Source organism: Panthera pardus, unplaced genomic scaffold (assembly GCF_024362965.1).
Source record: "Panthera pardus isolate Hobbes unplaced genomic scaffold, ASM2436296v1 HiC_scaffold_8, whole genome shotgun sequence".
Taxonomy (NCBI): Eukaryota; Metazoa; Chordata; class Mammalia; order Carnivora; family Felidae; genus Panthera; species Panthera pardus.
The window spans coordinates 17892363-17917521 of NW_026527013.1; the positions used below are offsets into that span (position 1 = coordinate 17892363).

At 55.9% G+C, this 25159-nt stretch overlaps 3 protein-coding genes across 12 annotated transcripts in view; all 3 read right to left on the reverse strand.

The window, feature by feature from the left end:
- Positions 1–14672, reverse strand: part of PFKFB4 (6-phosphofructo-2-kinase/fructose-2,6-biphosphatase 4) — a 33490-nt gene extending 18818 nt beyond the window's left edge. For 3 of the 10 annotated variants that reach the window (XM_019416715.2, XM_019416714.2, XM_019416713.2), the window contains exons 1-4: positions 10812–11000; positions 5054–5170; positions 4814–4910; positions 1147–1213 (exon numbers count right to left, since the gene is read on the reverse strand). In XM_019416715.2, coding sequence (XP_019272260.1) covers positions 1147–1213; positions 4814–4910; positions 5054–5170; positions 10812–10908 — 378 coding nt within the window. In that variant the 5' untranslated portion in view covers positions 10909–11000. Of the gene's footprint in view, positions 1–400; positions 805–1146; positions 1214–4807; positions 4912–5053; positions 5171–7385; positions 7623–10811; positions 11002–12551; positions 12712–14542 lie in introns of those variants that run through there. The other 7 variants (XM_019416718.2, XM_019416719.2, XM_019416720.2 and 4 more) reach the window with 6 other exon arrangements.
- Positions 14673–15132: 460 nt separating this feature from the next.
- Positions 15133–17418, reverse strand: UCN2 (urocortin 2). The gene is made up of 2 exons (XM_019416726.2): positions 17125–17418; positions 15133–16498 (listed from the first exon to the last, which is right to left on the reverse strand). Exons 1-2 carry the CDS (start codon positions 17227–17229, stop codon positions 16148–16150), a joined length of 456 nt encoding a protein of 151 aa, XP_019272271.1. The 5' UTR covers positions 17230–17418; the 3' UTR covers positions 15133–16147.
- Positions 17419–17503: 85 nt separating this feature from the next.
- The window catches only part of COL7A1 (collagen type VII alpha 1 chain), a 30912-nt gene continuing 23256 nt past the window's right edge, over positions 17504–25159 (reverse strand). Inside the window, exons 92-118 of the mRNA XM_053897193.1 lie at positions 24693–24728; positions 24551–24610; positions 24309–24416; positions 24061–24132; positions 23884–23919; positions 23699–23758; positions 23557–23601; positions 23298–23333; positions 23152–23187; positions 23016–23072; positions 22795–22866; positions 22245–22316; positions 21996–22031; positions 21599–21679; positions 21299–21352; positions 21168–21221; positions 21033–21095; positions 20516–20578; positions 20300–20416; positions 20051–20128; positions 19900–19953; positions 19722–19770; positions 19041–19073; positions 18806–18892; positions 18485–18574; positions 18161–18358; positions 17504–17830 (exon numbers count right to left, since the gene is read on the reverse strand). Coding sequence (XP_053753168.1) covers positions 17814–17830; positions 18161–18358; positions 18485–18574; positions 18806–18892; positions 19041–19073; positions 19722–19770; positions 19900–19953; positions 20051–20128; positions 20300–20416; positions 20516–20578; positions 21033–21095; positions 21168–21221; positions 21299–21352; positions 21599–21679; positions 21996–22031; positions 22245–22316; positions 22795–22866; positions 23016–23072; positions 23152–23187; positions 23298–23333; positions 23557–23601; positions 23699–23758; positions 23884–23919; positions 24061–24132; positions 24309–24416; positions 24551–24610; positions 24693–24728 — 1764 coding nt within the window. The 3' untranslated portion in view covers positions 17504–17813. The remainder of the gene's footprint in view (positions 17831–18160; positions 18359–18484; positions 18575–18805; positions 18893–19040; positions 19074–19721; positions 19771–19899; positions 19954–20050; positions 20129–20299; positions 20417–20515; positions 20579–21032; positions 21096–21167; positions 21222–21298; positions 21353–21598; positions 21680–21995; positions 22032–22244; positions 22317–22794; positions 22867–23015; positions 23073–23151; positions 23188–23297; positions 23334–23556; positions 23602–23698; positions 23759–23883; positions 23920–24060; positions 24133–24308; positions 24417–24550; positions 24611–24692; positions 24729–25159) is intronic.

Consider the following 25159-nt stretch of genomic DNA (forward strand, 5'->3'; position numbering starts at 1 on the left):
CACCAGGAGTTCTAGAAAAAACAGCTCAGGAAATGGGAGTGGAATGGCAAATCACTGTCAGAAAGTGGTCGGGTGGTTTATCAAAGTAATTAATAGACAACAATTTCTTGATCTGTTAAAGAAGAGTTTCCCATTGGAAAAGTCACCCCAGGACCCAGCGTGGAGGAGAGGACCCACGGCAAGGCCCTAAAGTTCTCCCCAGAGAAAAGGCCATGAGCATCTCCACTTCCCTCCAAGAGATGAAACTGTTAGGAAGATCAACAAATCAGAATGCCATCTGACTTTTCCACAGCCATTCTAGAAGCCATAACACAACAGAGCAATGTTGTGGAAATTCTAAAGGAAAAATACCTCCCACCTACACCCAACCATCAACTATAAGGATAAAACAAGACATTACCAGACATGCAAGGTCTCATGTGATGTACTTCCTAAGTACCTTTCTCAGGAAGCTACTGGAGGATGTGCTCCAACAAAACAAGTCAGTAAACAAGGAAAAAGAAGACACAGGGTCCGAGAGCAGGGCCTTCTACTCGGGAGTCAGAAGGGAATTCCCAGGGTACCACAGACTGAGAAGGCAACTGATCCAGATGGAGCTGGAGGATGAAGAGCTGTGGGAGGCACGTCTCCGAGAGGAAAAGGGAAGGAAAAAGCAGCCCCTGTGTTTGACTGCATAGGGTTAGGGTAGGGCCCTTTCCAACAGACACCCTTGCTCAACTGTGTCCCACCCATCCACCTGACAGGAGGGGCCAACACACAGGGGAATTCCATTACCTAGGATTTGGCTGGCTCCCAGAACAGCCACTAAATACGGGCCAGGATTCTCCCCACCCCAGGAGAAATCACATTTGCTAAAGACTTGGTAACATGACCTACCACATGTGGTGGCCAATAATGTGAGTATTCAGAAGGAAGTCCTACAGGATCAAATGCAACCACAAGCCCAGAGGGAAATTCCCAGCACACAACCAGCCTCTAGCTTCCTCTTACATGGTGGCTGTAGATTTCCGCCCAAGGGCTGGAGCCCAGGGGCAGCTGGGGCCACACACACCCTGACTTCCCTTCTGGATTCCTGATGAGCAAAGGGCTAGATGTATATAGGCTCCCACATGTCACTCGCAGAAGTCACCAGGGTGTTACACTCACCGCCACATGTCCCCCCTCCTCACTAAGGAACCGCCGGACATCACGGAGGGCCGCCAGGGCACACTGCCTTCAGAAGAAAAAACACAGGGTCAGCCCAGCACCCGACCCTGGCTGCAGGAGGGCAACAGGTCAGGGATATGTTCTACCCCAGACCAGAGAGGGCACAGTCCCTGGGGTCCCTTCTCTTCTCAAGATTTCTCTTTCCTTCGGGTAATTTTCAGCGCTTTTGTGAACTCTGCTCCTATAAGTGAAAGGCTACGTGTTCCTGGCCACTGGGAATAGTTTTTAAAATACCACTTTTCTGTGCTTTCTCTTCTCATCTCATTGTGCGCAAATCCAGGCTGCCATTTTGCCATATGCATGACTTCCAAGTGTCATGCATTTCCCCTGATATCAAAATAAGCACTTTCAAAACCAGACATTTCCTCGTATGTGACTGTTGGGGGCTGGCGGTGGGGAGACAAAAGACACTATCGCTGGTCCCCAGGGCAACATTACGTTTAATATTCAATTTTCTTTCCTGGGAGAGAAAACACGTGATACTACCCTTCCTGGAGGAGGACGCTGTGTCTCTGCCTCTTGCACCATGTCCACTGGCCCTGTGGAAGGTGAAACTTTCCCCACGACTGACCATTGGTTATACTGCCTTCAGAACATCTCAGCCTCTTGGTTTACTGCGGCTAAATATACTGCTATATATAAGGATCTTCCTAATTTTATCCGTTTCTCCCACAAGGTCTGCAGCTAGATAAATCATTTTGATCTTTCTTTTTCTTTCTTTCTTTCTTTCTTTCTTTCTTTCTTTCTTTCTTTCTTTCTTTCTTTCTTTCCTTCTTCCTCTTTTTCTTTCTTTCTTTTTATCTTGTCTGACGTAAGAATAAAATTAGATCTTCTTCCATTTGTTTGATCTTCTGATTCTGCACGTAAACCCCCAGTGCATCAAAGGGCTGTGCTGTCAGGGCCTCCACCGGGCCGGGCCACTGTGCCCGTGCATGGAGGCACGGGCCAAGCGGAGCAGGAGGCAGCCTGCTGGGGTCATGGGGAAACTGGTGGCAGAGCTGAGTCCAGGTCACTGGGAGGAGCTCTGTTCCTATGCCTCCTGGTGACCTTTCTGTGCCCCAGTGGGTCTTTTAGTTAACACTTCAAAAAGCTTTTGCACGCCCAAAAACCTGAATTCTGAGAGTCTGGGAAGTTGGCGTTGCCGGAGCCATTTCTGGCCACCTGCATTCAGCACCATGCTCTGGGCTGAGATCTGTGGGCTGCTCTGGCTAAGGCAGCACCACGTACATCTCAGGGCTCCAGTGGAAATGTGGGAGGAACAGCCTGGGAGCCTGAGAGGATGGGGGTGTTGAGTGTAAAGTGGGGACAGTCTGTGGGACTGAGCCCTTAACCTATGCAGACTGATGCTAACTCCAGATAGATAGTGTTAGAACTGAACTGAATTGGGGCGCCTGGGTGGCTCAGTCAGTTGAGCGTCCGACTTTGGCTCAGGTCGTGATCTCATGGTTCACGAGTTTGAACCCCACATTGGGCTCTGTGCCGACAGCTTGGAGCCTCGTGCCTGTCTTTGGATTCTGTGTCTCCCTCTCTCTCTCTCTCTCAAAAATAAATAAAAACATTAAAAAAATTAAAATAAAAAAAAAAGAACTGAACTGAATTGTCAGACAAATGTGCATGCGCCCACGGCCGCCATATGGGCTCGTGTGTAGTAGGAGACCACTGTGCCCAGTGTTAGGGACAGACATCAATGCTGTAGAGCTCCAGGGATCTCGATGATATACAAGAACCTAGGCCTCTGGGAAATACAGTCTTCTCTTCTCAGGCTTCCCACTTTAAAAAAGTCTGATTCTTCTATTTTGCCAGTTAGCTGTGGGACGTTCGGGGCTGGTTATTGGGAAATGGTCCTGTAGCACAGACCCAGGCTTTAGATCCAGAAGGGAGGGTTTCTAGGAATAGGCAGAGGGTGTGCCTGCAGAGAGGCCCATGTGAACCTGCCCCCAGCTGCTACCTCTGGGGCCTCTGTTCCAGCTGGGTGACTCTGGACTAGCTCCCCAACCACTCCGAGGCTGGGTTTCCCCATCTCAGTTAATCCCAATACGCCTACCTTCGACTGGCAGCCTGAGCAGAATTACCGGTGAGCCCTAGGAGTGCCAGCTCTCTTATTGTTCCCGCAAATATTTTGGATTCAGACAGGCCTGGCTTCAAATTCAAACCCTGCGTGATCCTAAAATACCATCACTTACAGACCTGGTCTCCACATCTGGGAGGGTAAGGTGCCAGCACCCACTGAAGGAAAGATCAGGCAAGCTAGTCAGTGCCCACGGCTTGAGGATGCTGTAGAATCTGCATTTGATACGATCTCTGACCTACTAATTGGGTAATACTAGAAGATGGACACAACAGTTTTTAGTGGTATATGGGCTTAGATTCAAGTCTGGGCTCTTTGAAGTAACTTGTTATCTTATATGAGACACCTGAGCCTCAGTTTCCTCATCTGTAAAATGGGAAGGGGCGGTGATAATGGGCAGCATGCACCCAACACACAGCAGGAGTTCAAATATCACTCCCCTCCCTATTGTCAGGCTCACCAAAGGGTCCAGTCTCATGTTTGACGCACAATTCGGCCACAGGCCTGAAATGTCAGATTCCCCCACCTTCTTGGTGCAGCAGCCTGGCCCAGCCCCACTGGCCCAAGAGCAAACCCTGGGGAGGGGCCAAGCGCCACAGCAAAGAGCTCTTGCCCCCTGGTGGCCAGAGACAGAGCAGGCAGCCTAGAATCCAGGCCTGGGCAACAACTCAGTAGCTTCTGGCCTGGACCCGTACTTGATTTGGAGAGGTCACTACAGCTGGGCAGACCTCTGCTAAATGCCCTACCACAATGGCTGGGTCCAGAGCAAGGGCAAGGAAGCTTCTTGAACCCTCAGCTGACATCTGCCGAAAAGAATGCAGCATAGCTCCTCAGACCACCAGCTGGTGTTCTCGGTTCAAGTCTGAGTGTCACATGCAAATTCCCATCTCGTGAATAAGAGCAAGAGTGTGAGGTTTGAGCCACATGAAAGCAAAGCCACGGCCTACCCTACACATGCCAAGAACATGCCAAGCACATGCCAAACATCCTCCAAGTATACAGTTTATTCTGGGGCAAGGGAAGGAAGGCCACGGTTCTGGGCTGATCCTTCTGGCTTTGTGAGAAGCTGCCTGGAGGTAGTCCTGCTCCCACTCTGCCCCATCCCTGAGGCCTGTGTCCCTGCACCTACTCGGGCCTCCCTCCCTACTAGAGGTCATCCCCATGGAAGGCCTGGGGTAAGCAAGCTGAGAGGCTTCTATGCAGCCAGCCCTTGACTGGCCCTGGCTAAGCCCCTTGCATCTCCCTGAAGCCCCCTCTTCCCCTCCCACAGGATGTCCTTACTAAGAGTTCACGAACCCCAGGGCAGGGCCAACTACCAAGAGGCCACACACCCTCTCCCACTGTTCCAAAATCCAACACATCCCCAGCTCCACCACATCCTGAGATGGTCAGGAGACCAGCCCTATCACAGCCGAGTGGGGGCAGGGCAAGGCCAGGGCTCAGGAGCAGCTTAGTCATGATCGGCACCTGGGCTCCAGGGCCTTCTCCATAAACACACACAATCACACATACACATCACACACACATACATACACTCACTTCCTGATTTTCAGGCCCTCTTCGTTGTCTGGAAGGAAAAACTCAAAAGACTTGTATGTCTTGACCATGTCCCGGCGGTACTGGCCAACGTTGAATTCTGGGGGAAAGAAAGGTTCATCTTTCACACAGCAGCAGCCCCAGCTCTTGCCCTTGACACATCCCAGACCCGCCTTCTCTCCTCCTCTCCCCTCCCCCTCACAAAGCCCCAAGGCCCCCTTGGAAGCCGAGGCCAAGTCTCACCGCGCGTTGGCACGCCAATCCAGTTCAGGTAGCGAGTCAGCTTCTTGGAGATGTAGGTCTTGCCCCTGGCGGGCAGGCCTACCATGACAATGAGCGTTGGGCAGTTGGTCATGCAAACTGAAAGGCAAGGAGCTGGTGTCAGACAAGAGCTGGGACCCCTCCCAGTGTGCCCCTCCCTCTGCTCCTGGCACAGGACTTCAGATGTGCCCTCCAGGCCTTCTGGCCTCATACCCTGGTCTCGAGCCACCACTGGCATGGCCCCACTGCCCAGGCCTGTCTGGGCTCCAGCGGATACAGCAGAATCTCACCAGCCCCTGATCCAGATGTGCACTGTGGATATAAAGCTGGATGTGCCACACCCCTGAATGAACATGCAGGACAGAGCCAAAGCCCAGAGGGTATTCAACGCGCCACCTGTCACCCAGGAATCCGCACCCCAGCCTAGCAGTCACTCAGCATTCCCACTAGCGCATTCCCACTGCTTACCCTTCCTGCCTGCCTCATCGTACAAAGCCCAGCTCAAAAGCTGCTTCTTCAGTGAACCCTTCCTCCAAGACACCTCTGCACTGCCTTGGCACCCTCTCTCTCCCTCAGTCCTGGTCACCTCACCCACGAGTCCGCCCCCTGCATTTGATCACTTGAAACAAGAGCAGCCTTGCAGTATCTGAGCCATTCAGGACCATGGGGTCTGGCACAGGACTGATGCTCAAAAATTATGGGCGCAGGCTGGGGGGAGGGGCGGCTTCTCGAAATCCCCTGGGGTGAGAGCCATGAGGGGCTGAGACCAACGTCCACAAGGACTGACCCTCCGATAGCCCACCCCCCACCATCCCACGTGTCACCGGGTCAGTGTGGCAGCCAGAGAAGTTGCCAAGGCTGGAGGCGGGGACAGGTCTGGACACAGCACCCCCAAACCCTGGTCCACTAGGACAGACACCAAGACAGCAGAACCGCCAGCCTCACGTGACCCGTCTCAGCTTTCAGTGTAGCCTCACCTCAGAAACCTGAGGAAGCTTTCCTTTCATTGTCCTCAGCACCTGGGCCATGTGAAACCACAGCAGACAGACAGAGGGCCCGTGTGGGGACCTGTCACTGCCCCAGGCTCTGCAAGTGCCTTCACCTGGTAGTCCTTGGACAGATCACTGGGCCCCACCCCTCAAGCTGTCTCCCCCACTGGAGCTGGAGTGCAGAGGCCCTAGGGGCAGCCCTGTCTAGGGGTCAGGAGTCAGACAGGTCTGGGTTCCTATACTGACTCTGACAATTACTGGCAACTCTGAGGCTTGGTGTCCTCACCTGTAAAATGGGATGACAATCCCTCAGTGAGGTCTAGCACTATTCCATGTGAAAGCCAGAGCATGTCTGGGAACCTGTGCCCTCTGCCCAGCCCTGGCAGCACACCGGCTAAGGACACAAGTGCACCTTAGCACAGACTGCCCTTCAGACTTAGGGCACAGAAGCACCTGTCTGTCTCCAGGCAGGCCCTGCAGAGAAATAAAGGGCTTTGCTTGCCAGTTGGGGCTCCATCGCTCCTGCACATGACCGTTGGGCAAATGTGACCCAAACTGTGAGCCTCAGGGGAGAGAAGGAGAGGATCCCATGGAACACAGGATGACAGTGAGCAAGAGTGAGCTTGCAGAAAAACCTCAGCATTGGCTAAGGAGAGAGAAAAGCAAGTTAAGCAAGACCCTGCATCCTGAGGCCCAGCGACACGATGGCCTGTGCTGTTTGCACAATTGCTGGCCAGGCTCTCAAGCAACCAAAGAGCAGTGAATCAGCTACTAACTATGGGGGAAACCTGCAGCCAGCCTGCTCCACTCCTTCCCATTGCTCCCTGAAGGGCTCTCCCACCACCTCAGGGTCCGTCTTCACATCTCCCATCCCAGAGAAACTCCCGGCCTCCTCTCCCAGTGTTTAGTAACAGCATCCCCTGGCCCCATGCACAGCCATGGTGGGCAGGCAGGGCAGTAAACCAGGGCTGGGTGCAGAATAAGAGCAATAAATTACCTACCATCTCTGTTCCTCAAGATAAGCTCCCAAGGAAATGACCCAAAGAAAGATCAAAGTACAAGTGTATTCACAATAGCTCTGCTTACAACAGCAAAACATAAGCAAGTGCTAGCAGTAGAGAATCTGCAAACTGAGGCCCACAAGAGGGAACCCACCACCGCGCCTGAACAGAGAGCATATGCGCCAGGTGAGCTGGGTGCATAGCTGGACCTGCAGCTCTGGGCCCTCAAGAACCTCAGTCCCGAGCAACCAGACAACAGAACGCACCGTTTAGAACACGAGGCGGGTGCAGAGGGAAATCTGCAGACATGTCGATTCGACTTACCTCGCTGATTTCTTTTCCTATAAATTTGCTTAAGGCCTTAGGAGCCCCAGGAGTCAAGAGGCCCGACATAAGCCTAGTGCAACACAGGGATGACTTTCTGGCGGTGTCACCTCAGGGGCAGCCACAAGTCCTGAGTGGGTTCCAGAACTGATTCCTGAACTGCACGTGCTCCTACTTCCTTGAGGCAGGCTGGGGAAGGGAGTACTCTTTAAAATAAAGCAGCCTGGCAGCACTGTCCTGTTCAGAGGGGACAGAAAGTCATCTTTCCTATTGTCCCGTGCATGCACCAATCGTGTCCTTAGCCCAGAAGTCTTGCTACCTGGGGTACCTGGGTGGCTCAGTCAGTTCAGCATCCGACTTAGGCTCAGGTCATGATCTCATGGTTTGTGAGCTCGAGCCCCATGTCTGGCTCTGTGCTGACAGCTCAGAGGCTGCAGCCTGCTTCAGATTCTGTGTCTCCCTCTCTCTGCCCCTTCCCCCGCATATACTCTGTCTCTCTCCCTCAAAAATAAATAAACATTGGGGCGCCTGGGTGGCTCAGTCGGTTAAGCGTCCGACTTCGGCTCAGGTCATGATCTCGCGGTCCGTGGGTTCGAGCCCCGCGTCGGGCTCTGTGCTGACAGCTCAGAGCCTGGAGCCTGTTTTGGATTCTGTGTCTCCCTCTCTCTCTGACCCTCCCCTGTTCATGCTCTGTCTCTCTCTGTCTCAAAAATAAATAAATGTTAAAAAAAATAAAAATAAAAATAAAAAATAAATAAACGTTAAAAAAAAAAGAAAAGTCTTGTTACCTTTTTGTTAATAAAAGCTATCATAGGGGCACTTGGGTAGCTCAGTCAGTTAAGCATCCAACTCTTGATTTAAGCTCAGGTCATGATCTCACAGTCCGTGAGATTGAGCCCCCCTCCCCCCAATCAGGCTCCATGCTGGGCACGCCTCTCTGCCCCTTCCCCACTTATGTGTGCACGCTCGTGCTCTCTCTTAAAAAATAAAATAAAATAAAATAAAATAAAATAAAATAAAATAAAATAAAATAAAATAAAAGCTATCAAAAGTACTGTCCTTTCTGCCATGTTTTGATTCCTTTCTTCATCCCCTGCCCCACCTGCCCCCAGAACTCCTCCAAGTCTGAGCTGAGGGGTCAATGCTGAAGAAGGTAACAACTTCCAGGCCTTCACGTGTAGCTCTGAATTTTACCGAAAGAAGAATTGCTAATGGAGAGTGGGGGTGGAGGAAGCACAGCCAACCAGCCTGTGGTGCCCTCAGGAGCCAGGGACTATACACCAAAGCCAACCCACTACACAGCACAGATCAGCCGTAGGCCCTATATCCTCTTCTCCACAAAGCCCTGTGATCAAGTCAATTTCTACCCATCCCCCTCCCTCAGAGGGGGGCCTCCTGTGGTCTTCCATCAAGTTATAAGTCCACCATGTAGAGGGTACAATGCCGCATGAACAGTCTCTAGGGACTGGAGGTGCTGCCCAGACAGGTTCCATGTTCCCTCCTGGCTTACTCCCTGCTGTGAACTCAGGGACCCTTGCTTGGGGACCAAACCACCACACAATCTGCAGGTCTCATCTTTGGCTTCTTGGGTGCCTCCTCCTCCAGGAAGCTCTCCTGTTCTGGGACAGTCCAGAATCCCACCCGCTGCAACACCCTGAGACAGTGCCATGGCACAAGTTCCTCTGCTCAGACCAGAGCCACATTTTCATCGCATACTTGGAGTGTGGAGAAACACCGACCCCTCCCCAACGGGTCGCAGCATCTTTGCCACCTGGAATGGGGGCTGGCTCAGGGCTGATGCTTCAATTCCTGACTCTGACACACAGAGAAGCAAAGTGGTGATGAAATGGCAGAGCCACCTGCTGCCTCTTATCAAGCGCCTCCTCCTGAGGGGGCCCCTGGCAGCTTCTGGTAGTAGGGAGATGGCTGCCTCCATCCCACAGATGAGGAACCCATGGCCAAGAGAGTCAGCTCTGTGCCCAAGGTCACACAGCTGAGCTACCATGTGGCTGGAGTGTTCCTGCCTCCAAAAGCCCAGGTTGTGACTCCTTCGCCTTTATGTAGTAACAGCAGCCACCCCCTTGTTAGGACAATACAGCCTAATGCAGACTGGCTAGAAGCACAAGAGCAAGAGGCCTTGGCCTCGGTCCCTCCAGAAAAGTCTGGAAGAAGGGATGTCTAGGGTGTAGCCATAGACTCAGTACTGAGCCATAGCCAGTCAGACTGAGTACTGACTGGAAAGCCATGGCCCCCGGGCTAAGAGACTGACCACCACCTCAGCCTCCTACCAGGACCTACATCATGATTAGAGCCATGACCCACCAGAATGTCTGGTCAAAACCATGACCACCCCCTACCAGGACCCAGTACAGTAAGAGATACACACAGCCCACCTACAGGACTCACATCTTGGTCAAAAAGCCCCCAGGCTGGCCCAAAGCAAAACAAGCACGGGGCACTCTCCCTCCCTTATTATGCCCAAGCAGACATCAAGGTGTACAAGGAGATCCTAGCACAACACACAATCTCCTGATCTCCTTTTCTATATCTGTACCACGAGTTGGACTAGATGTTCTCTGAGGTCCTTGCCAATTTGCAAATTCATTATAATGTTTCAGTTACTCCTAAAAAAAAAAAAAAAAAAAAACCAGCCTTTGTTTTTCTTGGCAATAAGCGGTTGCAGACTCATGTAAGGACAAATAGAAAGTCAAGTAAAGTGGATTCAACACCGGGATCCCAGGAAAGGCAGGCCCCGCCGTAACAATTCATTAACAATTCCACGGATTTCAGCATGTCTCCTGGATGTTTTCTCTTCCAACCCTACCATTCGCCCACAACCCCATCTGGATGCATATACAGCCATGAACACAAAGACAGGTCCATATGGGACAGTGTTCTCACCTTCTCCATCCTCAACACAACTGCACTTCCCTGAAATTCCTCTCAAAGCTCAGTGTTAGGCCCAGAAGTGGGTAGTTAAGTCCAAGGAGCACCCTTCCTCCCACTGGAGGAATGGCCCACCCTTGGGCGTTTGAAACTTCTGGGCTCAGAGAGGCCAAATGATTTCCATAAGGCCAACACAGCTCAGAACCCGTCTACACTCTCTGGCCTGCAGAGAGGGCAGGACGAAGCTCCGAATCCTCCCCTGCCCTGACCTAGTGAGTACCTGCCAGAGGTGATGGCGGCCAGACCTAGCCCCTAGCGAGCGTAGACGCGGCCATATACATGTCTCTTCCCCCTGCTCTGCCACACCTGTGCCCGGCTCCCGGCCTGTTCCTGCTCCTCTACCACCAGTCACGGCAGCCCCATCTGTCCCCGGTTTCCCACCTGTCCTTGGCCCCCTCTCCATGGCAGACCACTGCCCAGGCCGCCCTATCCACGCATCCCGATGCGCCGCCCTCCCCTTCCCCAAGGACCCCGCCTCACCACCGCGCTGGCAGGCGTGCAGAGCGGGTCGCCCATTGCTGTAGGGCATCCAGATCTTCTTCAAGGGGTTCTGAGTCAATTCCCGTGGGGACGCCATACCCGGGATGGGATGAGTCGGACTGCGCGGACCGCGACCCAGCAGCCAGGCCACCTCGGGCCACTCGAGGCCCCGCCCCTCGGCCCCGCCCCTCCTCGAGCCATGCAGACGCCAATCCAACTCCCCCAGGCTCCTCCCCAGAACAAATAGGCCCTACCCCCAACAGAAGAGGGCTGGCCTCCGACCACGCATGCCCAACTCGACTGCCAGCCGGTTTTGGACCCAGCAGGCTCGCCAGAAACGCCGGGATCGAGGACGCGCATGCCCAGCTCCCCACAGCTTCTAGCCCGGGATGTGCAGAGGCTCTAGCTCGGCACACCCAACCGTACACTCAGATACGCATTGGCCTCACCCACGGCCTCGCCTGCATAGATTGCCCCCTCTTCCCCCCCCTCCCCCCCCCAGCACCCGGGTTCTGCTCACTGCTACCCTTGACCTCAGGTTCCCTAGGAGGAAGGGATTTGCATGCCCTGGGGCAGGGCCTGCTTGACCCTCAGGTCTCAGTTGTTCGGGACCTGTCTGGTGACTCCTGCGTAATCCCAGTTGTCAGCTGCCACGCCCGCCAGCCCTGCGTCCGTCCGGTCCTCTCTCGACCCTCTCTCAAGCCCCAGGACTCTTCCCTCGCCGACTGAAGCGACCGACTCAACCGCGCTGGAAAAGTTTCTTTATCTCATGGACAGGGACACGGGACAAATCTCAAAATTGATTATGTTTCCTCTTTTTACCTTGGCTAGTGGGAAGCTCAGGCTAAAACTCTGGCCCACCTGGAACACATGAGCAGGACCTTTTAACCAAGCTCCCTGGCAGTATCTTACTTCTCCTGCCAGGATTTCATCTCTACCAATTAAATTTTAAATTGTAAATCTACATATTTTTTAAGTGAATCTCTGTCTCTCCATCAGGAAAACAGAATGCGGGCATCATCAACCTACAAGATTCTGGTATTTATTAAATGTGTCAGTGTCTGAGAAATCCATTTTAAAGCACATCAGTGATATTTATATTATTTATCTCCCTCCCGTCTCTAAGAATGCAGTGGAAGCAGGGGGCAAGGGAGAAATCCAGAAGTTCAGGAACCCTGGGTCACTTTCCTTTGTCTCCTCAGCCCAGTTTCTCAAAGTTTTGTACACTTTCTGTCCCGGGACCCCCACTGACACTGCTCAAACCTGGGTCACACTGCCCTCTAGCGATGTCCTCCACAAAACCCCCAGACAGGATCATGGCACTCTCAGGTTCTCTCTGCCCAAAGTGTTCCCTAGCCAGGAGCCAGGTGCTAGGGACATGGAGAACAAGGCTCCGCCCAGTGCATCAGGGGAGCAGCATCCCCTCCCTCTGACCTCCCTGCCACCCACTTGTCTCCACCCAGCACTTCAGAGCCTGGCAAGGACCCTTAAGATAACTCTGATACAGATGTCTTGCCCACTTCACAGGAGATGGATGGGGAGGTGGAAGCCCACCTAGATCCTTCCTGAAACCAGCTTTAGCTGCCTACCCCCAGAGGAATGCCCCGCCCCAGACAGACTTGAGCACTTCCTCTTTCATCCTCTCTCTGTAGCGTCCACCTCCCACCTCCTTCCACCTCACACCAGGGCAGCTCTGAACACACTCATATGCGGCTCCTGATGCCCCTTGTGACCACCCACCTGCTTCCTACTTCTCCAAAGCCACTCATTGGTTCCTGGCACAGCCAATCTTCCGGTCTGTCTCTGAGCCGTTGCCAAGGCCATCCTGGGGTCACCTCAACCTCAGAGACCTTGTCACCACCCGCCCACACCCTATCCAACCCCCAGCATTCACTGCAAAGGCTACATACTCTAGCACCCACAGACACCCAGCACCTCCTCTGCCTGCCCATTCTCCTCCTTACCCCTCCTGGGATGCTAGTCAAAAGCTGGGGGTAGGGAGTAGGGCAGGGCAGGATGCCAGGGCCATTTCGAGGAAGCTGTCCCCAAGCCCAGTCTGAGCCTGACTTCCCAGGAAGAGCAATGACTCTGTACCTCCCACTCTTCCCCAAACAGTCTGACCCTGGGCTGACCCAGACACACCTTCCCAAGTCCCAACATCCAGTGGGAGGCCACAGGTCACCAGCAGGAGGAGCCTGCTGGGGCCCCTCCCCAAGGTCAAAGTCTACCTCTGCTCTAAGAATGCTCCTGTCTCCCCGCCCATTTCTCAGGTAGGAAACTGAGGGAGGAGAGCAGGGTCCGGGGTCACAGAGCCAGCCCACAGTGCAGGACAGACTGAGATGAACTCCCAGCCCTTTAAAACCTCACCTCCCACACCTTCCATATCACCACATTTCCAACCCCTACCCCTGGGCTCTGGCTTGTTCCTTCCATTGAAATGCTCTCTTGGCTTTCTGCTCCTACAGCATCAGTAGATGTCCAAGAGAACAGCTGGCCTTCATGGCTTTTCCTTCCTTGGAGCCATCCCAAAGTGACGGGGTGGAAAGTGTGCTGGGATGTCGGCGTGCACTCATGTGTGAATGTGTCCTGCTCAGTCTCCCCCCTTCTCTATGAACCTGCCTGGCCTGGTCCTGGCTGGCTCCCGTGGTGCCCTCTGCACTGACCACTAGACCTCTCTCCAGTGTCCCAGGCTACAAGCTACAGGTTGGCTGAAGTCCTCGATCCTCAGTTGTTGCTGCTCAAACTCTTCCCCAAACCTGTATCTGGTGGTCAGTCCCGGCCAGACCGTCAAGCCACCCTTTGCAGCATAAAGGCCCAGGGACCTCAGTGAATGCCACACAGCCCCACATGCCAGTGCACGGAAGCATGAACACAGAGCCACACGTGCACACACACTAGCAAGCCCTGCACCCAGGCCTACACAGACAGGAAGGCTGCAGAGCCCGCTGCTCTCTACTGCCTCCTTTCCCCTTTATTTCCCTCCTCCTCTTCCCTCTGTGCCACTGGAAGGTTCCCAGGAATTCCAGCTTCGTCCAGCCAGTTCAAGCCCAGGATCATCCCTAGTGTCTCCCTGGGCCCAGAGCTCACAGACGGTGTGAGGTTCCAGCTTGTGGGTATGGAGCCATGTGACCAAGCAGCCTGTGAACTGTGGTCGGCACTTGCTGATTGCAGTTTGGCACAAGGCACACAGTAGGCACTCAGAGTGATTCATTGCCAGCCAAGGCATACAGTAAGGGCTAGAGAGGTTCATGACCAGGATAGAGCACACAGTAGGTGCTTAGAGCAGCTCAGGACCCACACAAGGCACACAGTAGGTGCCCTAGAAATCCTGGTTTAAGGGCTAAAGCCACTTCATACGAAACATTTCCCAAATGAGCTTCTGGGCCTCCCCAAACTGATGTGTGACCCCTGAGGGGGACCTGGACAAACCTGACCCCCTGGGAGGCCAGCAAAGGGTAGAGCGGGAGGGCCTCAGGCAGCTCCAGCTGGCTGTCCCTCTCCCTGGGCTGCAGGAAGAAGCTATTTATAGTTCCCCCTTGGCCCAGCCCTTCCACTCCCCTGCACGGCAACAGGGTTCCCCCTCCTCCTTGCCACCGACAGGCTGATGCCCCCTCAGAACACCCCTACAGCTAGAGAGACACCCAACACTCTCGCACCCCTTCCAGCACCACCCCCACTGCGCCCTGGTCTTTCCCCAATCCCCCCACCCTCGCCCCGCCGCCGGTGCCTACCCCGCCTACTGCTCCCTGACCCGGGGTCCGTCAGGGCGCTGCCTCCCTCCGTGCCTCTGTCCATACTGAAAGCGAACTGGCCCCGGACCGTTGCCCCCCTGCAGCCTGGAGCCAGGCAGCCCCGCCCTCCGGGTTCGTGAGGCAGCTTCGGTGTGCCCCGTGGCCCCGCCTCCCCGGCCACGCCCTGGGCCCGCCCCCCGAGGCTGCTCACAACTTGAGAGATCAACAGTGCCCCCACCCCAGGCAGCCAAACTCCTGCCCGTGTGGCCTCTCTCTCCAGGCAGAGCGGTCCATACTGCCCAGTGTCTGCCCTCGTCTCCAGCTGGAGCTGTCTACAGTACCCAGGGTATCTGCCCCATGTGCAGGCAAGCCTGTCCACACTGCTCAGAAGGTCAGCCCCATCTCCAGCCCAGCAATGGAGCTGGGGGTGTGAGATTAGGCAAAACCTACTCCTTCTACACCAAGGAACCGGGTGGGTGAAATGGGGCAGGGGTGGAGGGGAGTGGGCAGAGGGGCAACATAGTCAGCTATGACCAAACCCTTGACTGTCCTTGCCTGGGTGCACATGACTGTGATTCTCACTCATCCCATTCTCCAGTCACTACATTTATTGAGCTCTTCCTGCATGCCAGAACCTTCAAGTGCACCATCACTCAATGTTTGCAAGAAGCTTGGTGGCATCATTCTGCTTTACAGAGGAAGAAACTAAGGCTTGGAAAGGTGAGCAAATTTTAGTTTGCTTGGGACAATTCAACAAAGGAGGTATGGGGCTGGACCGGAGCCCCAGCAGCTCGAGCCTCCTCTCTCCCGAGTCATGTGTGTCCAAGGGCCGAGGCCAGGTGTGCAGGGCTGTGGGTAGGACAGTGCCTGGCTGTGTGTTGAGTGTGCTTCATGTGGGTTTGGGGGACAAGTATCTGTTCTTCCCAGCCCCCTCGCATGCCCTCCCCTCACCCACACACACCCACAGCAGAGATGCACCCACCGATCACACGTACACCTACCACAGGGCAAGGCTGTCACAACCACAGACTTTCCACATACGGTCACCCATGCCTGGAGATGCCTGTGACGGCCCCATTCTTCTGGGGTGGGTGCTGCCTCATGAAGCACAAAACATGCATGTGACCCTCAGCCTGCACTCCCCTGTGTGGTGACCTGTTGGGGGCAGGGAAGACCTGCAGGTCTGGTCTTAGGTGGATGGGTCTGAGATGCAATACTGGGCTCCTATGTTGAGGTTCCTAAAACTGGCACAGGAGTGGCCACACTGGCAGTGTCCAGATTCTTGCTCTTTGACTGTGGGGCACCCAGACATGGCAAGACTCCACACGGTAGTCACATTCCACAGTAGTGTCCAAGCTGTCCAGACATATTGTAAGTCTGTGGGGCTCCAGGTATGGCAAGACTCCATTTGGCAGTCACCCGATATGGCAATGTCCGGGCTGTCCAAACAAACTGTGGCTCTGTGAGGCACTCAGCTGTGATATGACACCACATGGCAGTGACTGCACGGGGCTGTGGCCAGGCGCACTGTGCCCAGATGTAGTGCGTCCTGCTCTGCTGCTGCCTTCCAGGTCTCCTAATTCAGGGTGACCCCCGCCCTCAGGCTCAGCGGCGGCCAACATGGGCCAGGATGCGAGCGTTGGCAGCGGCCTGCTCCCTCACAGCTCTGGCTCGGGCTTGCTCCAGTAAGATCCGCAGGAGGCCAATGGGGACATCCAGTGAGAGAGTGATGCGGGGGCCTGGGCGGGGGCCAGGGCTGGGGTGGCCCCAAGCAGTGGAGGGGCCCACGGTGCTGGCTGAGGGGCTCTCTGAGGCCACAGGGCGGGGAGTGGCTTGGGGAGGGTTCTGAGGGAGGAGCTGGAAGGCTGGAATAGGGGTCATGGGGACAAGCAGGGCCCTGCCCGACGTCAGGATCATCAGCACCAGCAGAGCCCACCTGGTCATCGCGTGGTCAGGCTGCGAGGAGAAAAGAGGCTCAGGGCAGGGGTTCTGGGCAGCCATGACGCATGGACAGATGCAGACGGGGAAAGTAGACAGACAGAGAGAGGGAGACCAAGGGAAGGAGACAGAGAGGCAGAGATTAGAGAGGCCAGGCATGGGATGGAGATAAGAGAGACAGAGATGAAAGCACAAGACAGCCAGACAGAGCAGGGGCCAGGGAGACGGAGAGAGCAAGAAGGAGAGTGAAAGAGACAGAGAGCACAGCTAGGTCTGGATCTAGATGTAGAGATGGATACAGTTGGGGAGGGGAGGGAGAAGAGGGAAAAAGACGAGAGGGAGGACATGGAGGCAGAGCAAAAGAGAGGGAGACTGGAAGACAAAGAGGCTGGAGCCACCCCAGAGACAGACAGCATGATGAAAATAAGGATACCAAGGCATGGAGAGAACACAGAGGGACAAAAGGGGAGCCTCAGGTCTGAGGGAGCTTGCAGCAGATCGTGGACAAAGAAGGGCAGGAATGGGGTCCTCAAGGTAGAGAAGCAGCCAGAGACTCCACGTCTGGAGACCTCCAATAACCCATACCCGGATCTCCTCAGCCCCCAAGGCCCTGCCCATCCCACCCAGAGCCATCCCAGTCCTACCAGCGGCAGCCTCTTCTGGAGCAAGGTGGGGCCGCTGGGGCTGCCTGCGGCTGGGACCAGGCGGTGCTGTGCTGTGGTCGGGCCTCTCCCCCCTTCTGGGCCCATTTATCTCTCTCAGCCCCTGAGGTAGGAGCTGGGCACGGCTCCGGCATGAAGCAGCCCCCCACCTCTGACTCATCCCCTCCTGGGGGGGCAGTGAGGACATGTCCTCAGCCTCCACTCTGTATACTCCTTTTTGGGGACACGTTGGACACTGAGAGCCACAGAACAGTGACCAGGGCTGGACAGAGGGACTCTGCACCCGTGCAGGAGAGCACTGACCTCCCAGGGAAAACCGGACCCCCTGCCATCCCCATCTCCCCAAACAGTCACAACAGGGGCCTTTTAAAACAGCAGCTTTAATGCCCCCCAGAATCAGCACCATGTCATCACAGGCTTGGGTCAAGGGGCGGGTCAGATGCAGTCACATCCGCTCACTGCCCACAGCCACCCCCACACTGAGTCATCTACCAGGGAGGCAGGAGCCACAATGGGGGTTTGTCCACAGGGGGGAAGGCTAGACCCACGGGACCAAGTCACTGAAATAACGGACACGCTCATGCACGCTCACATGCACTCAGGCCTGTAGCACCAAGGGGAGGGACAGGAGTCCACCAGGGGATGCTGGACTTCAGCTCATCATCTGGGCCTCAGCTTCGGGCAGCACCTGGGTGGAACAGGTTGGGAGCTGACTTCAGGCATCTGGCCTCACCGAGCACGTAGGCCACGGAGAGGCAGTGCACAGATGGTCAGTGGGGCAGCTGGGAGCACAAGAGTGAGGCTCTGACCTCAGAGAGGGGATCCTCACTCAGACCCTTGAGGAGGGAGCATGGAGGGGACTCCACAGCTAGGGTTCTCTGTTCAGCAACTTGGTCTGGGGAGGTCTGTCCCAGGCCTCCCAGTCTGAGGGGGGTCCTGACGTGGGACCCCGACCAAGACCTGATCTGGGTAGGCTCAGTGTCCAGGTCCCTCTCGGGGCGGAGGGGTAGGCCCATACCTGTTCCCTGGCTCTGGACCATGCGGGGCATGCAGCGGCGCTCACAGGCCTCACGGGTCCCAAAACGATTCGCATTCCCTCCACAGCCGCCGTAGACAAAGGGGTGACAGGCATCTGTGCCACCTGCCACAGCTCGATGGTACCAGCGCAGGGTGTAGGCAGTGCAGGAGCCCTCATCCAGTGGAAGCAAGCAGGGGTCTAGGGCCAACGGGGGTCAGGAGGTCAGCAGGGGTGGCGGCAGTCAGGGACTGAGGGTCAGTGAGAGGTCAGCAGGGGTCACTACTGTCCCTCCCTGAGTCCCTCTGGGCCAACCCCCCTTCTCACCATCGCCATCCTGAAGAACTTCAGGGTCCTGGTATTCCTCCACAGAATACTCAGAATATTCATATTCATCGTCCTCTGGGGGCACCTCGCCTGCACACAGGGTGGGGTGCTATGAGTGAGGCTGCTGTTGGGCCATGTTCATGCTGCCCAACCCCGGCCCTGAGAGTGGGGCGGGTAGCGCTGGTCTCCCACGTGTGTGCCCAGTGTTCATGCTGTGCCCTCCATGTCGCCCCTATACACATGGCATGTGCCCTGCATGCATGAGCAACCCGCATGTGTCTGTGTCCCACCACACATGCCCCATGGTTCCCCTGTCCTCACCTTCCTCCTCTGCATGAGAGACCCGGAGCACAGGCACAGGGTGGAGCTGGGAGCTGGCAGTGTCTGCAGCATAACTAGGGAGGGGTCCTGGAGCAAGGAGCAGGGGCACAGGGCCTTGGGGTCATGATGGCAGCCACCCCAGCCAAGTCCCTGCTGAGCAAACCCAGGTAATGGACACAGTGGGACCTGGCATGAGGAAAGTCCCAGGAGCAGAAAATACCAGAAAACTACTCACGTGATCCAGATGCAATAAACTGGCCCTGGCAGGCTGGAAGGGGCAGAGAAGGGCAGGGAGAGAGAAAAGAACAGAGAGAAAGAGACAACGATGGAAAGGGGCAGAGAAAGAGAGAGACAGAGGGACACACACAGCGGGGCAGAGAAAGACAGCAGGAGAGAGTGACAGAGAGACCGACAGGACAGAAAGAGAGAGAGGGTGGGAAGCAGAGAAAGAGGAAGGAAGAAAGAGGAAGAAAGGCAGAGGAGAAACAGACAAAGGACGAAAGAGAAGTTGGGAACAGGCCAACAAAGGGCAAGAGAGGGAGCGTCAGAAACAGACAGGCACGGAGAGGGAACGGAAGCAGAGACAGGAGGAGACGGAGCTTCACTCTCTGATACCCCTCAGGGCCATCAGAGCCCCACTGGGCTGCTCCCGCCTCCACCCCTCCACACACGGCCACACTGGGCTTCTAGGAACACTGTGTGTCCACCCACATTTGCTGCGTGTCACCGTTTGGGGAAAGTCCTCACAGCATGTCTGTCCTGAGCATACATGCCCTCCTGTGTATCTATCCATCTCCACCCATCTCTGTGACTGCTGGTCCCCCATAAGTTCTGGGGACCCCACCTGCCCCTGTCTAGGGGTGCTGGAGTAGAATGGGAATGAGACCCAAGAGGCTCTGGGCTGGGCCCCACTCACCACAATGCTGACTCATCTCCTGACGCACAAAGCCCCGAATGTCATCCTCCTGGGAGCACAAGACCACAAGGATCATGAAGAACCCAGGGATCACAGGAGGGACAAAGGGCATATGATGCAGGGATCACAGGGGGACAGCACTGAGTCAGGGGCCCAGCCCACGAAGGCCTACACTTACTGTTAACGCAGCTTCTCCCTTTTCCCCGCGGGGGCCAGCGGGCCCTGGCCGCCCCTGTGTGCAACAGATGGGACCAGACTGTGACCTCTGATCTTAGGGACACCAGAGGTCACCCCAGTCTCTGACCCCAACCCCAGGAATCCCCACTTACCTGCTCCCCTCTCTCTCCAGGGGCCCCAGGGGCCCCAGGGGCACCCACCACTCTCTCTCCAGGGGGACCTCGCTCACCCTGTCAGACACAAGGATGAGTGAGCAGTCAGAGTCAATGGAGGTCAGAAGGAAGGAAAGTTGAGATCATTAGGCTCAGGGGTATTGGCGATGGGTTGCAGGGTCAGAGGTCAGTGATATTGGAAGGGTCAGGGAGGTTCAGGGATCAGGAGTCAGGGTCAGAGCTGTTTACCTTCTGGCCCTGAAGTCCTTCAGGGCCTTTGGGACCAACACTGCCAGGTGGCCCAGGGGGGCCACTAGAGCCATCATTGCCCCTAGGACCTGGGAAGCCCCCAATTCCTGGGGGCCCCTGTGGAGAGACAGGTCAGAGTCAGTGATCAAAGCCCCCAAAGATGGACCCACTTCCAGAAAGTACAGTCCCTTTAGCTTGACCTTGGTCTCCACTTACCCGCTCCCCTTTCTCACCCTGGTCACCCTTGGATCCTGGCTGCCCATCAAAGCCTCGATCACCCTGGGAACAGAAAGAAGCATGAGAGACCATCTGTCTTGATGTCCTCAGTTCAACTGCCATGAGCCCCTTGGTCCAATGGCCACAATCTTCCATGACCCAAGCACCTGTGACCCTACCATCCCAGGACCTTCAATCTGCTGTGATCCCCATGACCCTGACCTGACTGTAATACCCCTTGCCCTGCTTCCACCTATTTCCTTTATATACACACACCAGCCTCCCCTACTGACCTCTTAGCCCTGATGCACCTCTCCCCAATGCTCCACTTCTCATCCCTTAATCCAAAGTCCCCACTGTGACCCCAACTCGCCCTGAAACCTCAAAACCAACCCTACTCTACCCCCGAGTGTCCCAACTTTCCACAACCCTCTTGACATGAAACCCCCATGACCCTACCATGACCTTCCCTGCCCCATTTTGACCCCCTTTTGTCCATTGTCGAGAGGGCCCATACCTTGGGACCAATCAGGCCCTCCTTTCCAGGGGTCCCCGACTGGCCCGGCATACCCGGCTCCCCCTGGAGAAGAGAAAACATGAGCTGGGCCCTGGCCCACCCATCCTTTCCCCATTCTGGGTACCCCACACTCACCACATCTCCCTTGCGTCCTGCCAGCCCAGGGCGGCCAGGGAGACCAGCTTCTCCCTGCAGGGATCAATCAGATAGAAGGGTCAGACAGGCCCCAGGCCCCACAGACGCCCATGTTCCCATCACCTCTGTACCTTATCTCCCTTCTCTCCGTCAAGGCCACAGGCCCCCTTTATCCCTCGTTCACCCTGGAGGGGGGAAAGAAATGGAAAAGTGACTTCCAGACACCTAACCCCTTGACCAGACCATGTAACCACTCTCCAAACTGGCCTCAGACACTCTAATCTCTGACCTTCCAACCCCTAATCTAATGCCCCACATTCAATCCCATATACCCCAACATCTGACCCCAGATACCTGACCTTTGACCCCAGATACCTTGCCCTCCAACATCAGGCCTTCCTGACCAGGAAAAAAGCCCAGCCCCTTCCCACCTTGAGGCCCCGGGGACCCATGAAGCCAATATCTCCTTTGTCGCCTCGGATACCAGGGTTTCCATCCTTTCCTGGTGATCCCTGGTAGAGAGAGGGGTCAATATGGAGTCAAGGGAGGTCAGGAGGGATCCAGGGGAATCACTCTGGATGAAAGGAACAGGAAACACCACAGGGGTGAGAGTCACTATTGGAGGCCAGAGCTAATGGAAGAGCAGGATTTTCCATGGGCAGAGGTCACCATGCGGGTGGAGACATCATAGCGGTTACTGTGAAGGTGGGGGCACTGGGCAGCATGAGGACACCATGAGACCACTGGATCACTATAAGGTCAAAGGCCACCACAGGGAGATGGGGCCCTGTGGGGCAGGGGGTCTCTGAGGGAGCAGGGGCATCTTACCGGGTCACCTGGGATCCCTGCAGCACCAGGTTCACCCTGTAGGAAACACAGATGGGGGAGGGCCACCTTTCAGTGTGACTGTCCCCCGTGCCACTCAGTGACTCCCAGGCTGCACACAAATCCCATGTAATCACATGGCCACGTGGCCAACAGTGAGGGAGGCTGGAAACCCTCCAACGTTCAGAGGACACCCATGAGACAGATGTGTGTGACGGGTGGTTTGGGGTCTGTGCCTGGGGCAGGGCTGACCTTGGGTCCTGTGAGTCCACGAGCTCCCAGCAACCCGGTTGAGCCCTTGTCACCAGGCTCTCCCTTGGTGCCCTGTGGGTGTAACCAGGAGAGGGACATAATCAGGACCACACCAGGCTGGAGGCTTGAAGTATGACTGGAACCTGCCAGATGGGGCAGCGCTCGCTCCCACCCATCACCCTCAGTGTGGCTCATTTCTCATCCCAGGCCCTCAGATCCCTGCCGCTTCTTCCTACCATGGGGCTCCTGAACCAACCTGGAGTACTCCTGACACCTAAGAAGCCCCTTGTCTGTTCCCAGAGGGCCTCTCTTCGAGCTACATTCCACAGAGCTCCCTGGCGCCCTCACATGGAGGTCCTTGAGCCCACTGTAGAGCCCCCATCCTCTCAGCCACTCTACAGAGTTGCCACAGCCTACTGAACCCCCTCCTTCTAACCCCCAGAAAGCCCCCATCCTCCCCTTTTTTCCTCACAGACCCTCAATAGAGCCCCACAGCCCACAGAAACCCTCTCCTGACCCTATATAGAGTACCCCACCCTCTTCTTTGTACCTTCTCTCCAGGGTTCCCAGTGTCTCCTCGAGGTCCTTTGTCACCATCTATGCCCCGAGGCCCTCGTTCGCCCTGGGTCAGGGGTCAGAAGTGAGGGTCAGGGGCTGGTGGTCTCTCACCATCTGAGGGTTTGAGCTCTCAGATTCCCTGGCCCAGCCCCCACGGGAGCTCCTCCCACACCCAAGATAGACCCACTCTGTACATGAGCCAGACCTACTCACCATGTCCCCTTTGGCACCCCGTGGCCCTGGAGGCCCCACAGCCATGGCTGCATCACCCTGAGTGGACAGAGGGCAATCAGAGGACGCAGGACCACACTTAGCCCCTGCCTCTGCCCTCCCGCATGCCCACACTCACCTTGTCACCCTTTAGCCCTGTAGTTCCAGTGTCACCCTATTGGGTGGAAGAGTGTGAATCTCTCCAAACTGAGGAGTCCCAAGTCCTGAATTACAAGATCTGGCTCCACCCCCACCCACCCTGGGGCCTTTTCCCCGTGTCCTTACCTTCTCCCCACGTTCCCCCCGGCTGCCCGGGGGCCCCTGTATGAAAAGACAACAGTGAGCTAAATAAACTTGGGGGCATTAGCGGGGAGACAGCTCAGGGGGTAGGGGACAACCAAGGGGTCCAAGGGGAATGGGAGACATGAAGGACCAGAGAGTACATAAAAAGAACCAGAAGTCTACAGAGTGTGTCCCAACAGCACAGAGGGCACAGGCAGGGGACTGAAGTCACATCACTGGTGCTTTCCCCAAGGGGACCCACCGTGAGTCCTCGGGGTCCCTCCTGGCCGGGACGGCCGTCTTCACCCTGGATGGTGACATTGAGTTCATTGACTCAGAAGTTGGAAATGAGAGGCAAGAGCCGTGGTAAAGGGAGCCATGGCTGCAGAGCAGGAAGTACATACCCGGACACCAGGTTCCCCACGCTCGCCTCGGGCCCCGGGCAGCCCTGCTCCAGGGTCTCCCTGGAGATCAACAGGACACCAGGGATATGAGAGGGGAATCAGTGGGGGACAGAGGGTCAAGGGAGGTCAGTGGAGGGTGGAGGGAGTGATGGATACAGGAGAGCCAGCAGCATTGTCCCATCTACCTTGTCTCCTTTGAGTCCAGAGGGCCCGGGCACTCCCTGTGGGCAGAGTAAGGTGAGTGTCCCATGCCCTCAAAAGCACACACACATACCCAGCCACACAGTGTGTCCCAGTTCCCACCTGGACAGACTCCAACACACAGGAATCAGATACCCGGGACAGAGAGCACTTCTACTCACCGCTGACCCTGGTGGTCCAGGTGGCCCCAAGGGACCTGGGGCTCCCTCTCTCCCCGGGAGACCTGCCAGACCCTACGGGAACAATAAAGCAAAAGAGGCAGAGAATGACTTGGAGACCTTCCTCCCCTATGGCCCCTCCAAGACTGGAGCCCCTGAGGCAGGGCCTGGGCCCCCTTCTCCTCACCCACTACCAAATTCAGAAGTCCTGAAGTCACCAAGTCCCTGCATGCTGCTCCCAGCACGCTTACCCGCTCTCCACTGGGGCCTGGCTGACCCGTCTCTCCACGAAGGCCTGTCTGACCGGGGAATCCGACAACACCAGGAGCACCAGGGGGCCCAGGGGGGCCCGCATCTCCCTGGAACAGAGATAGCAAAGGGAGGAATGGCCCCAACAGGACTGCTTCCCAGAACCAGGCCCAGAATGCCTTCTTCCCACTTCCAGGCACCTCCCTGCCTGCTGCACACCACTGGTGATGGGGCATCGACTAACCTTCAGACCTGGAGGACCAGCTGGCCCAAGGGGGCCCTGGACCCCGATTCCTGGGTCACCCTTCAAGGGAAAGAGGGGTCAGATCAGCTCTCCGAGTCCCAGGAACATGACCCCCAGCAGGGATGCTTTAGGGTACACATACCTTATTACCCTTGAGTCCAGGAGCCCCTTTTTGACCCTAAAAAAGCAAAGTAAACGGTACCTGAGACGGGAGGAACATGAACCCAGAGCTTAGACACGGCCCAAGAATATTCCCAGGGTAGCTCACATGTGGAACTCAGACACGTAAGCAAGGATTGGCTCACAGGAGCCCAGAGGTGACCACAGATATGTGGGAGTTTAGGCGTGGCTACAGACACGGGGAGCCCACACAGAAGCACAGGCATAGGGACCTCCGGTGTGAGCACAGACACACAGGAGCTCCCAGGAGCACACAAATGTCGCCCCATCCTGGGGAGCTAAGACAGGCCCACAAGCATGCATTCAGATACATGGAACGCAGAGGTGGCAGGGGAAAGGGGTACATTAACAGGAGACCTAGGGCATCAGACAGGGACACACACGTGTGCTCAGACACAGTGAGGAGCAGAAGACCTAGGACAGGCACAA